General features: G+C 42.3%; 1 protein-coding gene across 1 annotated transcript in view; it reads right to left on the bottom strand.

The window, feature by feature from the left end:
• Window positions 1–20: 20 nt before the first annotated feature.
• The window catches only part of ETAA1 (ETAA1 activator of ATR kinase), a 51,256-nt gene continuing 35,964 nt past the window's right edge, over window positions 21–15,312 (bottom strand). Inside the window, exons 4-6 of the mRNA XM_069768728.1 lie at window positions 14,043–14,149; window positions 10,291–12,068; window positions 21–486 (exon numbers count right to left, since the gene is read on the bottom strand). Coding sequence (XP_069624829.1) covers window positions 362–486; window positions 10,291–12,068; window positions 14,043–14,149 — 2,010 coding nt within the window. The 3' untranslated portion in view covers window positions 21–361. The remainder of the gene's footprint in view (window positions 487–10,290; window positions 12,069–14,042; window positions 14,150–15,312) is intronic.

Below are 15,312 nucleotides of genomic sequence, written 5' to 3'. Positions count from 1 at the left end.
GAGAATATCCGCACAGCAAGGTCAGTAAATTAATATATTTGATGAATGTTAAATCAGGAACTTGAAACTATTTTATTTACACAAAAAGTTCTAATTAACACATAGTTTTCGATAACAGAACAACGTGTCTTGTAGGAGTGTTTGATGAGTAGATGATAAACACAAATCCGCACGGTTTATTCCTGAACATAACAGGCCGCTTTATTATACATTAATGGAAAGATAAAGTTTACCACTGTAAACATTACAGAACATACTATAATAAAATAGTGTTTGCTGTGAATTCTACATGGAATTTCTCACAGAGAAATTATAAGACCGCGCTAACAAAGATATCAAATACAACAGTGAAATAAGAAGACTAAGTTGGTGCAATGTCACTGGAACACGCTCGCGCTTTCATTTTCCTCCTGGCCAAAGCTTCCTGCTTTTTCCTCTCAATCTCTTCCATGGAACATTTCTTCTGTTGATCTTCAGATATAAGCACTGAAATTACATATAAAGGAAAAAAACAAACTTTAAATTAAACATTTCTTAATTTCTTCATCATTAGGCTTAATTTTTCTAAATGTATTTCTTTGAAATGTTTTTGAGTAAAAAAAATATATATATACACATACATACAGTACAGATCAAAAGTTTGGACACACCTCATTTAAAGATTTTTCTGTATGTACATGACTATGGAAATTGTACATTCACACTGAAGGCATCAAAACTATGAATTAACACATGTGGAATTATATACTTAACAAAAAAGTGTGAAACAACTGAAAATATGTCTTATACTGTAGATTCTTCAAAGTAGCCACCTTTTGCTTTGATGACTGCTTTGCGCACTCTTGGCATTCCCTTCATGAGCTTCAAGAGGTAGTCACCGGGAATGGTTTTCACTTCACAGGTGTGCCCTGTCAGGTTTAATAAGTGGGATTTCTTGCCTTATAAATGGTGTTGGGACCATCAGTTGTGTTGTGCAGAAGTCTGGTTGATACACAGCTGATAGTCCTACTGAATAGACTGTTAGAATTTGTATTATGGCAAGAAAAAAGCAGCTAAGTAAAGAAAAACGAGTGGCCATCATTTCTTTAAGAAATGAAGGTCAGTCAGTCCAAAAGATTGGGAAAACTTTGAAGGTGTCCCCAAGTGCAGTGGAAAAAACCATCAAGCGCTACAATGAAACTGGCTCACATGAGGACCGCCCCAGGAAAGGAAGACCAAGAGTCACCTCTGCTTCTGAGAATAAGTTTATCTGAGTCACCAGCCTCAGGAATCGCAGGTTAACAGCAGCTCAGATTAGAGACCAGGTCAATGCCACAAAGAGTTCTTGCAGCAGACATCTCTCCAACAACTGTTAATAGGAGACTTTGTGCAGCAGGCCTTCATGGTAAAATAGCTGCTAGGAAACCACTGCTAAGTACAGGCAACAAGCAGAAGAGACTTGTTTGGGCTAAAGAACACAAGGAATGGACATTAGACCAGTAGAAATCTGTGCTTTGGTCTGATGAGTCCAAATTTGAGATCTTTGGTTCCAACCATTGTGCCTTTGTGCAACACAGAAAAGGTGAACGGATGGACTCTACATGCCTGGTTCCCACCTTGAAGCATGGAGGAGGAGGTGTGATGGTGTGGGGGGGTGATTTGCTGGTGACACTGTTGGGGATTTATACAAAACTGAAGGCATACTGAACCACAGCATCTTGCAGCGGTATGCTATTCCATCCGGTTTGCGTTTAGTTGGACCATCATTTATTTTTCAATAAATGACCCCAAACACACCTCCAGGCTGTGTAAGGGCTATTTGACCAAGAAGGAGAGTGATGGGGTGCTACGCCAGATGACCTGGCCTGCACAGTCACCAGACCTGAACCCAATCGAGATGGTTTGGGGTGAGCTGGACCGCAGAGTGAAGGCAAAAGGGCCAACAAGTGCTAAGCATCTCTGGGAACTCCTTCAAGATTGTTGGAAGACCATTCCCGGTGACTACCTCTTGAAGCTCATCAAGAGAATGCCAAGAGTGTGCAAAGCAGTCATCAAAGCAAAAGGTGACTACTTTGAAGAACCTAAAATATAAGACATATTTTCAGTTTCACAATTTTTTGTTAAGTATATAATTCCACGTGTTAATTCACAGTTTTGATGCCTTCAGTGTGAATGTACAATTTTCATAGCCATGAAAATACAGAAAATTCTTTAAATTAGGTGTGTCCAAACTTTTGGTCTGTACTGATATATATATATATATATATATATATATATATATATATATATTTTTATATATATATATATATATATATATATATATATATATATATATATATATATATATATATATATATATATATATATAGCTGTGGAAAAAATTAAGAGACCACTGCACAGTTTTATAAAAATCCGCTTCTCTGCATGTCTGACAGCCATTCCATTCTAGCGTCAGTTGAATTCCAACCAGAGTACACCTCATTCTACTTAATGTGCTTCTGATTAGGTGATCACCTGAACCAAATCTTATTTAGTGAAGGAAAGTATAAAAACACTGCTGTGGTGCTCACAATCCTCTTGCAATAGGACAAGCTGGATGGCAAATCAAGTGCTAGTAATATCCCAAAAGTAATAGGAATGAAAAAATAACTTTTAACCACGCCAAAGGTGTTGAAAGAAACGTCAAGTGAGGGAAAAAAGGGCTCAATTCTGGCTTTACTAGCAGCGGGACACAATGAGTGTCATGTTACCTCCATCCTGGAAATTTCTAAGACAGCAGTCCATTACAGCAAGGTCAAGCAGCAGACATTGGTGACAAGAAAGCTACAGACCAGCAAAGGGCGAGAATGACTCTCCAATGACCGGGATGACCGTCATCTTATTCAAATGTCACTCAGCAATCACAGGATGACATCAAGTGACCTAAAAAGGAATGGCAAATGGCAGCTGGGGTGAAGTCCATGGCAAGAACAGTTGATAACAGTCTCCTAGAGGCAGGACTCAAGTCATGTTAAGCTATAAAAAAGCCTTTCATCAATGAGAAGCAAAGGAGAGCCAGGCTGAAGTTTGCCAAAGACCATAAGGATTGGACCATAGAGGTCTGGAGAAATGTAATCTTCTCTGAGGAGTCTAATTTTTAGCTTTGCCCAATACCTGGTCATCTAATGGTTAGACGGAGACCTGGAGAGGTGTACAAGCCACGGTGTCTTGCACCGACTGTGCAATTCGGTGGAGGATCGGTGATGATCTGGGGATGCTTCAGCAAGGCTGGAATTGGGCAGGATGTTCTTTGCGAAGGATGTATGAATCAAGCCGCATACAAGGTTATCCTCGAAAAACTGTTGATTCCTTCTGCTCAGGCAATGTTCCCCAACTCTGAGGACAGGTTTTTACAGCAGGACAATGCGCCATGCCACACAGCTAGGTCAATCAAGGTGTGGATGAAGGACCACCACATCAAATCCCTGTCATGGGCAGCCCAATCTCCAGACCTGAACCCCATTGAAAACCTCTGGAATGTAATCAAGAGGAAGATGGATAGTCACAAGCCATCAAACAAAGAAGAACTGCTTACATTTTTGCACCATGAGTGGCATACGGTCACCCAAAAGCAGAGTGAAAGACTGGTGGAAAGCATGCCAAGACGCATGAAAGCTGCGATTAAAAATCATGGTTTTTCCACAAAATATTGATTTCTGAACACTTCCCGAGTTAAAAAATTAGTATTGTTGTTTCTAAATTATTATGAACTTTTTTTTTTTTTGCAATATTTGAGGTCGGCAAGCTGTGTATTTTTTTGTTATTTTGACCATTTCTCATTTTCAGAAAATAAATACAAAATTTATTGCTTGGAACTTTGGAGACATGTTGTTAGTAGCTTATAGAATAAAAGAACAATTTACATTTTACTCAAAAATATACCTATAAAGAGAAAAATCAGACACACTGAAAATTTTGCAGTGATCTCTAAATTTTTGCCAGAGCTGTATATACACACGTACATACTTATATATACTATATCTATAAAGGAATTTTTGACAATGATTTTTGCAAAAAAAACAACTTGTTCTGTTCTTGTAGTGTTCTCTCTTCACCCTTATTCACATATTAAATGAAATATTTGTGCTTCTACTGTTGTGTGGAAACCTAGTAAGTGCATATTTTTTTATTTTCCCCAAAGGGTGGGAACAAAAAAAACAAACAACATTTTAATCATGTTTTTTTTTTTTCTTTTATGCTTAACCCCTTCATGACCCAGCCTATTTTGACCTTAATGACCTGGCCGTTTTTTGCAATTCTGACCAGTGTCCCTTTATGAGGTAATAACTCAGGAACGCTTCAACGGATCCTAGCGGTTCTGAGATTGTTTTTTCGTGACATATTGGGCTTCATGTTAGTGGTAAATTTAGGTCAATAAATTCTGCGTTTATTTGTGATAAAAACGGAAATTTGGCGAAAATTTTGAAAATTTCGCAATTTTCACATTTTGAATTTTTATTCTGTTAAACCAGAGAGTTATGTGACACAAAATAGTTAATAAATAACATTTCCCACATGTCTACTTTACACCAGCACAATTTTGGAAACAAAATTTTTTTTTGCTAGGAAGTTATAAGAGTTAAAATTTGACCAGCGATTTCTCATTTTTACAACGAAATTTACAAAACCATTTTTTTTAGGGACCACCTCACATTTGAAGTCAGTTTGAGGGGTCTATATGGCTGAAAATACCCAAAAGTGACACCATTCTAAAAAATGCACCCCTCAAGGTGCACAAAACCACATTCAAGAAGTTTTTTAACCCTTCAGGTGCTTCACAGCAGCAGAAGCAACATGGAAGGAAAAAATGAACATTTAACTTTTTAGTCACAAAAATTATCTTTTAGCAACATTTTTTTTATTTTCCCAATGGTACAAGGAGAAACTGAACCACGAAAGTTGTTGTCCAATTTGTCCTGAGTACGCTGATACCTCATATGTGGTGGTAAACCACTGTTTGGGCGCACGGCAGGGCTTGGAAGGGAAGGAGCGCCATTTGACTTTTTGAATGAAAAATTGGCTCCACTCTTTAGCGGACACCATGTCACGTTTGGAGAGCCCCCGTGTGCCTAAAAATTGGAGCTCCCCCACACGTGACCCCATTTTGGAAACTAGACGCCCCAAGGAACTTATCTAGATGCATAGTGAGAACTTTGAACCCCCGGGGGCTTCACAAATTGATCCGTAAAAATGAAAAAGTACTTTTTTTTCACAAAAAAATTCTTTTAGCCTCAATTTTTTTCATTTTCACATGGGTAACAGGATAAAATGGATCCTAAAATTTGTTGGGCAATTTCTCATGAGTACGCCGATACCTCACATGTGGGGGTAAACCACTGTTTGGGCACATGGTAAGGTTCGGAAGGGAAGGAGCGCCATTTGACTTTTTGAATGAAAAATTATCTCCATCGTTAGCGGACACCATGTCGTGTTTGGAGAGCCCCCGTGTGCCTAAACATTGGAGCTCCCCCACAAATGACCCCATTTTGGAAACTAGACCCCCCAAGGAACTTATCTAGATGCATATTGAGCACTTTAAACCCTCAGGTGCTTCACAAATTGATCTGTAAAAATGAAAAAGTACTTTTTTTTTCACAAAAAAATTCTTTTCGCCTCAGTTTTTCATTTTCACATGGGCAATAGGATAAAATGAATCCTAAAATTTGTTGGGCAATTTCTCCCGAGTACGCCGATACCTCATATGTGGGGGTAAACCACTGTTTGGGCACACGGCAGGGCTCGGAAGGGAAGGCGCGCCATTTGACTTTTTGAATGGAAAATTAGCTCCAATTGTTAGCGGACACCATGTCGCGTTTAGAGAGCCCCTGTGTGCCTATGCATTGGAGCTCCCCCACAAGTGACCCCATTTTGGAAACTAGACCCCCCAAGGAACTTATCTAGATGCATATTGAGCACTTTAAACCCCCAGGTGCTTCACAGAAGTTTATAATGCAGAGCCATGAAAATAAAAAATAATTTTTCTTTCCTCAAAAATGATTTTTAGCCTGGAATTTCCTATTTTGCCAAGGGTAATAGGAGAAATTGGACCGCAAATGTTGTTGTCCAGTTTGTCCTGAGTACGCTGATACCCCATATGTGGGGGTAAACCACTGTTTGGGCGCACGGCAGGGCTCAGAAGGGAAGGCACGCCAATTGGCTTTTTAAATGGAAAATTAGCTCCAATCATTAGCGGACACCATGTCACGTTTGGAGAGCCCCTGTGTGCCTAAACATTGGAGATCCCCCACATATGACCCCATTTTGGAAACTAGACCCCTAAAGGAACTAATCTAGATGTGTGGTGAGGACTTTGAACTTCCAAGTGCTTCACAGAAGTTTATAACGCAGAGCCATGAAAATAAAATAAAAATTTTATTTTCTCTAAAATGATTTTTTAGCCTGCAATTTATTATTTTCCCAAGGGTAAAAGGAGAAATTTGACCCCAAAAGTTGTTGTACAGTTTCTCCTGAGTACGCTGATACCCCATATGTGGGGGTAAACCACAGTTTGGGCACATGTCGGGGCTCGGAAGTCAAGTAGTGACATTTTGAAATGCAGACTTTGATGGAATGCTCTGCGGGCGTTACGTTGCGTTTGCAGAGCCCCTGATGTGGCTAAACAGTAGAAACCCCCCACAAGTGACCCCATTTTAGAAACTAGACCCCGAAAGGAACTTATCTAGATGTGAGGTGAGCACTTTGAACCCCCAAGTGCTTCACAGAAGTTTATAACACAGAGCAGTGAAAATAATAAATACGTTTTCTTTCCTCAAAAATAATTTTTTAGCCCAGAATTTTTTATTTTCCCAAGGGTTACAGGAGAAATTGGACCACAAAAGTTGTTGTCCAGTTTCTCCTGAGTACGCTGATACCCCATATGTGGGGGTAAACCACTGTTTGGGCACACGTCGGGGCTCAGAAGGGAAGTAGTGACTTTTGAAATGCAGACTTTGATGGAATGGTCTGCGGGCGTCACGTTGCGTTTGCAGAGCCCCTGGTGTGCCTAAACAGTAGAAACCCCCCACAAGTGACCCCATTTTGGAAACTAGACCCCCCAAGGAACTTATCTAGATATGTGGTGAGCACTTTGAACCCCCAAGTGCTTCACAGACGTTTACAACGCAGAGCCGTGAAAATAAAAAATCATTTTTCTTTCCTCAAAAATGATGTTTTAGCAAGCAATTTTTTATTTTCTCAAGGGTAACAGGAGAAATTGGACCCCAGTAATTGTTGCCCAGTTTGTCCTGAGTACACTGATACCCCATATGTGGGGGTAAACCACTGTTTGGGCACACGTCGGGGCTCGGAAGGGAAGGAGCACCATTTGACTTTTTGAATGAAAGATTGGCTGGAATCAATGGTGGCGCCATGTTGCGTTTGGAGACCCCTGATGTGCCTAAACAGTGGAAACCCCTCAATTCTAACGCCAACACACCCCTAACCCTTATCCCAACTGTAGCCGTAACCCTAACCACAACCCTAACCGCAACACACCCCTAACCACAACCCTAACCCCAACACACCCCTAACCCTAACCACAACCCTAATTCCAACCCAACCCTAACCCTAAGGCTATGTACCCACGTTGCGGATTCGTGTGAGATTTTTCCGCACCATTTTTGAAAAATCCGCGGGTAAAAGGCACTGCGTTTTACCTGCGGATTTACTGCGGATTTCACCTGCGGATTCCTATTGAGGAATAGGTGTAAAACGCTGCGGAATCCGCACAAAGAATTGACATGCTGCGGAAAATACAACGCAGCGTTTCCGTGCGGTATTTTCCGCACCATGGGCACAGCGGATTTGGTTTTCCATAGGTTTACATGGTACTGTAAACCTGATGGAACACTGCTGCGGATCCGCAGCGGCCAATCCGCTGCGGATCCGCAGCCAAATCCGCACCGTGTGCACATAGCCTAATTCTAAAGGTATGTGCACACGCTTCGGAAAACGCTGCGGATCCGCAGCAGTTTCCCATGAGTTTACATTTCAATGTAAACCTATGGGAAACAAAAATCGCTGTACACATGCTGCGGAAAAACTGCACGGAAACGCAGCGGTTTACATTCCGCAGCATGTCACTTCTTTCTGCGGATTCCACAGCGGTTTTACAACTGCTCCAATAGAAAATCGCAGTTGTAAAACCGCAGTGAAATGCGCAGAAAAACCGCGGTAAATCTGCCATAAATCCGCAGCGGTTTAGCACTGCGGATTTATCAAATCCGCTGCGGAAAAATCCGCAGAGGACCAGAATACGTGTGCACATACCGAAACCCTAACCCTACCCCTAACCCTACCCCTAACCCTACCCCTACCCCTACCCCTACCCCTAACCCTACCCCTAACCCTACCCCTAACCCTACCCCTAACCCTACCCCTAACCCTACCCCTAACCCTAACCCTACCCCTAACCCTACCCCTAACCCTAACCCTAGTTCTAACTCCAACCTTAGTGAAAAAAAAAAAAAATTCTTTATTTTATTATTGTCCCTATCTATGGGGGACAAATGGGGGGGGTCATTTACTGTTTTTTTATTTTGACCACTGTGATAGATTATATCACAGTGATCAAAATTCACATTGGAACGAATCTGCCGGCCGGCAGATTCGGCGGGCGCACTGCGCATGCGCCCGCCATTTTGGAACATGGCGGCGCTCGGGGAAGAAGACGGACGGGACCCCGCCAGGATCGGTAAGTATAAGGGGGGGAGATCAGGGCACAGGGGGGGGAGATCAGGGCACGGGGGGGCGTCGGAGCACGGGGGGGGAGGGATCGGAGCATGGGGGAGAGTGATCGGTGTGCGGGCGGGTGGATCGGTGTGCAGGGGGGGTGGATCGGTGTGCAGGGGGGGTGGTTCGGAGCACGGGGGGGGATCGGAGTGCGGGGGGGTTTGATTGGAGCACGGGGGGGTGTGATTGGAGCACGGGGGGAGCGGGCAGGAGGACGGGGGAGCGGAGCACAGGACGGAGGGGAGCGGACCACAGATCGGGGGGCTGGGGGGGCGATCGGAGGGGTGGGGTGGGGGCACATTAGTATTTCCAGCCATGGCCGATGATATTGCAGCATCGGCCATGGCTGGATTGTAATATTTCACCATTTTTTTAGGTGAAATATTACAAATCGCTCTGATTGGCAGTTTCACTTTCAACAGCCAATCAGAGCGATCGTAGCCACGAGGGGGTGAAGCCACCCCCCCTGGGCTAAACTACCACTCCCCCTGTCCCTGCAGATCGGGTGAAATGGGAGTTAACCCTTTCACCCGGCCTGCAGGGACGCGATCTTTCTGTGACACAGCATATGCGTCACAGGTCGGATTGGCACCGACTTTCATGACGCATACGCTGTGTCACAGGTCGGGAAGGGGTTAAAGAGAACCTGTCACTTGCCGGAGATATGCATTTTTTTTTACCAGGTGTAAATGTTGCTATTCTCTCATATAGGGTATTATTATTCTTTTGTTTCTGCTCCTAAGATATAGCCCCCTTCTTCCCTGTATGTAACTCTATTCTTACTAGACAAGTGGGCCTGGTCATCAACTCTTCTCTGCAAGCTTCTTCTTGGGGACCACGCCCAATTGGCCAAGACGTCTTCCCTCATATACAGAAAAGTGAAATCACCATCTCAGAAATAGAATAGTGATGAGAGCACATGCTCAAATAAGGTGTTATCCGAGCATGCTCGTGTGCTAACCGAGTGTCTTCGGCATGCTAGAAAAATATGTTCGAGTCCCCGCACCTACATGTCTCGCTGCTGTTCGACAGCCATAACACATGCAGTGATTGCCTAACAAACAGGGGGCAGGCGATACTCCTCTTATTATTACTCGGAACTCTGCTGCTATTCCACTTGCACCTCATATTTAACAAGAGTGTGCACTCCATATTTTATACTGTTTTAGTTAACACAACGTTCTTTCAATCTACATATGAAAATGACCATTATCATCTATTTGGTATAATACACCTAACTATAATCCTGCAAAATCCCTGACTTTTTGCAAGTGTACGTACAAGAATTGATGGACACACCAAAAATTGATTTGATTTAGTTTTTTCCTTGGTTAAGTCTATTAAAAATTCTAGTTTGTAAAGCATGCTTATTTTGCAGCATTTTTCCCCACCTGTCTAAAACTTTTGCACAATACTGTACATGTAATCATTTTTGAAATATGGTAACTTTAGAAATCACAAGCTGCATATTTTCGTATATGCATTCACAAAATATAATATATAATATTGGCCCCTCTTTGACTCCTTTTGTTTCCCACATACCTTTTGAGGACTGCATGGTGGACTCAGAAATATGCCTTTTTATTGAGGATGGCTGAGGTTTGCTTCCACTGACTGAGTTAGTAGGAAAAACAGGAACGCTCTTGTGCAATCTGTCACCAAAGCTCTGCAGATCATTGTAAGTGCTCCAGTTTCCAGCTGACTGAGCTGTGAGGATAGAGGAGGCCTGCGATGGTTTTATTCTGGTAAATGAATACTTAGAAGGTGCTGCTTGGTTTGCTCCACTACATGTCACAGCCAGAGGCTTTCCTGGATTCTGAGTGCTGGTAAGAATGACATTTTTACACTCCCCTCCTGACGGTACAGATTTGCACCTGCTAGAAGTCTGGTTGGCCACTTGCAAAGAACCGTTCTGATAAGCATTTGAGCAATTTCCACTGAAAGATGTAGGAGAGACCCCTCTATTATTTGACTTATTTGACCCCAAGGAGGAGCTTGCAATCATAGGACTTCCATTCTTGCTTTGATGACTGGTTGGTTGTTTGGCAAGCATTTGGCGCGTACAATTTGGCAACTGTGGAGTTTCCTCCTTACGATTTTCTTCATTGAATTCCTGAGCTTGAGTTAACCTTTCCACATCATCACAAACTTGATACAGTAGGTCATCATCATCTTCCTTCTCTTCCCATGGACTATCGGACTCACAAAACATATCAAGGACTTCATCGGAGAACTTTAGATCATCCCACTCATCGTGCAGGACGGAGTCTTTAACGTTCGTTGCCCTGGTCTGTGGCACAGCTTGGACACATGATTTCAGTGAGGATTTCATCAAAGTGCTATTTGAACTAGGTGCCATGCTGTGAACATTGCTTTTTGACATTTGACCTCCTTTATTTGTCAGAGGATGGAAAGGCATTTGAGTTCGAGAAGTAGAAAAGGCTTTTGAATTATTTGCTTTATCTTGAAAGGCATTGACACCTGTTATTTCTGTGCTACATAACTTACTGGGTTTTCCTTCAGATCCGCCATTTGCTTTCTTTGGCACAAATTTAAAATTATTTGTCTTACTCAAAGTAGTCGAAATAGCTGCGACTTTAACCCCCTCTCCAGCACGATGTGCACTGGTGCGATCAGATATATTAGGTGACATATTGCTTTTAGGAGTAGCGATTAGTTCGGGATTTTGAGTAACCTGCATGACAAAAGAATCATCTTCAAGGAGATCGTTGCCCCAGTCATCCTCAAAGTCATCTTGGCTTCCTGGCAGTGAATGGATGGTTTCTTTCTCTTTACCATTGTTCAGCTCAGGACATTTTCTTACACCTTGATTTGCGTTTGCAGAGATTTCTGATGTTACATTAGACGGCTCTGGTCTTTTAGATTTTTCAGAACATGGTTCCATCTTGCTGTGCTTGATCTCTTCATGGATATTTCTTCTCACATTTACTGCAGAGTCCTTCCCACTGAGAGAAGAAACATCTGATAAACCTTGGCTTAAGCAGCTGCTGTATTTCTGCGTCGATGAATCAAACAGATCAATAAAAGCAGCTTCTGCATCCTGGTCCACAGACTTCTGACTGCTCCTCTGTGGTGGCGGGGATCTCTGGCTAACAGATTTCAGCCCTGCGGGAACATCATCTTCTCCAGGGAAGTCCTCCAGGAAGGAGTTGTCTTCGTTAACAGCGTTGCATTCACTGACCATTTCATCCTCTGAATTTGCCGAATGTGCCTCGCTTTGACCTTTTTGTTTCACCAGATTACTGTCCAATTGTTTTGCCAATCTCATGAGCTTTTCTTCGGTTTGTAAAATCTTTGACCTATAGCAAAGAGACCAAAATGCTTAAAAATTCATATGTACATATTATGAAATATTATATGCTGGCACGAGCCTGCCACAGATATCCAATTGGTGGGTGAAAGAGGACAAGAACCTCCTGCTGAGTTCTCAGGACCGAGACGGGACTGTCCTCAAAATTGGACCCTCTTAAAGCTAGAGTCCACCCTATCCGTACTGTGCATGTCTGGTCACTTTTCCTGAACATTTCTGTTCTTCTGCTGTCTCTTCCTCTGCTCCTGGTGTTCTAATGCTCGTCAGTCCAACATGGCTGGTGCGGTGGCATGGGGTGGGCCTCCCCTGTCCTGTGTGCTGAGGGATGGATAGAGTGGCGGCGTAATAAGCACTGGGTCCATCCCTCAACACATGAAAGGCTAAAGTGATTTAGACACACCTCTCAGATCCCTATGCCACTGCACCCTCCATGTTGTATTAACCCTTTCACCATATTGCAATTTTTTTCCATTTTTGCACTCTTATTTTTTTCATTTTTTCTTCCAAACCTTTTATCATTTTCCTTCAATGTGGCCGTGTGAGGGCTTGTTTTTTTTTGTAGGAAAAGTTGTACTTGTGAATGACACCATTGATTTTTACCACATAGCGTAATGGAAAACGAGAAAACAAACTTCCAAGTGCAGTGCAATTTAAAAAAAAAATGAAAAAAAAGTGCAATTCCACAATTGTTTTTTGGGGTTTTTAATTTACCATGTTCACTAAATGGCAAAACAGACTTGGCAATATGATTTCCCAGGTAAGTACGAGTACGCAGATACCGAACACGTATAGTTTTTTTTTTTTAAGTGTTGGAAAAAAAAAATTGTAATAAAATTTTTCTTCTCTAATCTCGCAATTTTCTGAGACCCGTAGTGTCTCCCTTTTTCGGGATCTGGGGCTGGGTAAGGATTTATTTTTTGCGACATGATCTGCCAATTTTATTGATACCATTTGGGGGTATTTTGATCACCTTTTATTGCATTTTATTGCAATGTTGTGGCGACCAAAAAAACATAATTCTGTCATTACGATTTTTTTCTCACTCCGCCATTTACCGGTCGGATTAATTTACTTTATATTTTTGACAGACCGGAAATTTCTAATCGCAGCTATACCAAATATGTGTATCTTTTATGTTTGTTTGTTTGTTTTATTTACAAAGGGGTAAAAAGGAAGTGATTTTAACTCGTGCTTTTTTCTTTTTTTAATATTTAGAAAACTTTTTTTTTTTTGGTTTTACTTTTTACAGACTACATTAGCCTCCTTACGAGACTTGAAGCTGCGATCTATCAAAATATCATGATCTTCTATGTATAACCGGCACGGGGTTCTTATAAAGACCCCCAGCTGTCGTGACAGCTCATTGGCACAATGCAATCATGTGACGGGGCGCCAATGGGCGGAACATGTGATGCACGTAATTAAAATTAGCAATCAAATGAGGGGAGAAGGCAGGGAAACTACCTACATGTCAAGGGTCTTGAAGGGGTTAAAGAGGACCAGTACACCAGACACAGAGGAGAAGGCAGCGCGACAAGAGAGGTCATCATGGAAAGAAAAAACGATTAGTCATTTTTAGGGATACGGTGGGAGGCCACTTTTTTAAAGTAATTTTCCAAGTAATCCAGCGAAGAAATCCAAGGTTAAACCTGGGATTTCTGACACGGTTCCACAAGAGGAATAGAAATCATTCTGTGTAGAATCCATGAGAAGAATGCACATTAACAATTTCTCCCAGATGATTTTTTTTTTCAGCTCAAACAAAAATCTGAATAGATTTTTTTTTTTTACAGACATGTGGATGACATATACACTAATGCACTAATCAGCAGATCAGATGAGGCTGAATCAAAGACTACATCCTGAACGTGTGGACAAGTCATTATTCTTCTCTATGGAAAAAGACCAATGTCTGCTCGATTATATCAGGGTTCTCCTGTGAACAAAATCTCTTCATATATACCTGGGCATTCTAGTTCTACTTCGGGCTACTACTGGGGTACATGGGATAGCATCCTCTCCAATCCAAATACCAAGGTATGGTGATTCAGAGCATGAAGGTTTTTCATTCTAAAAGACAACAATAATCTTAAATAACAACACGGCTCAAAAGAGATTTTTTACATATTAACTCATGTCACATATTCATACAACAAGAAAATTAAATATGGTTATGTTAGACTTAGCTGATGAACACAAACAAATTGGATGTTTCTGCCCCTAATTGCCCAGTGTACACCAAGACCCACGGGTTTACCACCGATACATCAAGTACACACTCATTTACTCTAACTTAAAAAAAAAGTTAGAGTAAACTGTATGAAGTAAAAGACGACCAAAAACACCTATTTTAAATATAGAGAATTAACAAAATGAATATGAACTGTATAATTTAGTGATAATAGTTCTGGCCCTTTAACAACTCTCACACATATACCCTTCAGTGATTTCCATATCTTTATGTATTGTCCATATAATAAAGATGAGGCCATTTCACAGATGTAGTTCAGTTGGATGATCACGTTGGGTCACAATAAAGATTTGACGTACTTTAGCTTCCTATAGAATACCATCTCTTGTGTGATGTTCCGTATTTTTCGCTTTGTAAGATGCTCCGGATTATAAGACGCACCCCAAATTTTGAGAAGAAAAATAGGAAAAAACGTTTTGTTTTTTTTAATAAAATGGTGGTGCTTCTTATAATCCATGCATCTTATTGCTTACCGGGGGTGGTGGCTGCGGTGAGGCAGGGTCCCAGGGTCGCTGCTGGAGGAGGCAAGAGTGTTGCTGCAGGCCGCAGGCTGGGATGAGGGGGTGTGCAGTTGTCCTGTGCTGCGGGGGGCTCCTGTGCTGCGGGGTGTCTCCAGTAATGCTGCAGGGGGGCTCAGCTGACATTTTGTGAAAGGCCAGAACCCCCCGGGAGTTCGTCCATGCTTTCCTGAGCGGTGGACTTTGGGAAAATGGCTGCCGGGAGGTGGCACATGCGCAGATGGAGATCTCGGCACCAAGATCTCGAGAGATGAGACTTCAGCGCTGAGATCTCATCTCTCGAGATCTTGGTCCCGATATCTCCATCAGCGCATGCGCCGCCTCCCGGTGGCCATTTTCCCAAAGTCTACCGCACAGGAGCAAACCACGGAACTGCCGGGGGGCTCTGGCCTTTCACAAAATGTCGGCAGAGCCCCCCGCAGCGGCGGACACCCTGGGTAGCGGTGGACACCCCCTCATCCCAG

This window comes from Ranitomeya imitator, chromosome 5, assembly GCF_032444005.1.
Source record: "Ranitomeya imitator isolate aRanImi1 chromosome 5, aRanImi1.pri, whole genome shotgun sequence".
In the NCBI taxonomy this organism is placed as follows: Eukaryota; Metazoa; Chordata; class Amphibia; order Anura; family Dendrobatidae; genus Ranitomeya; species Ranitomeya imitator.
Note: the sequence above shows the minus strand (reverse complement) of the source record. Positions and strands in the feature narration are given on the sequence as shown.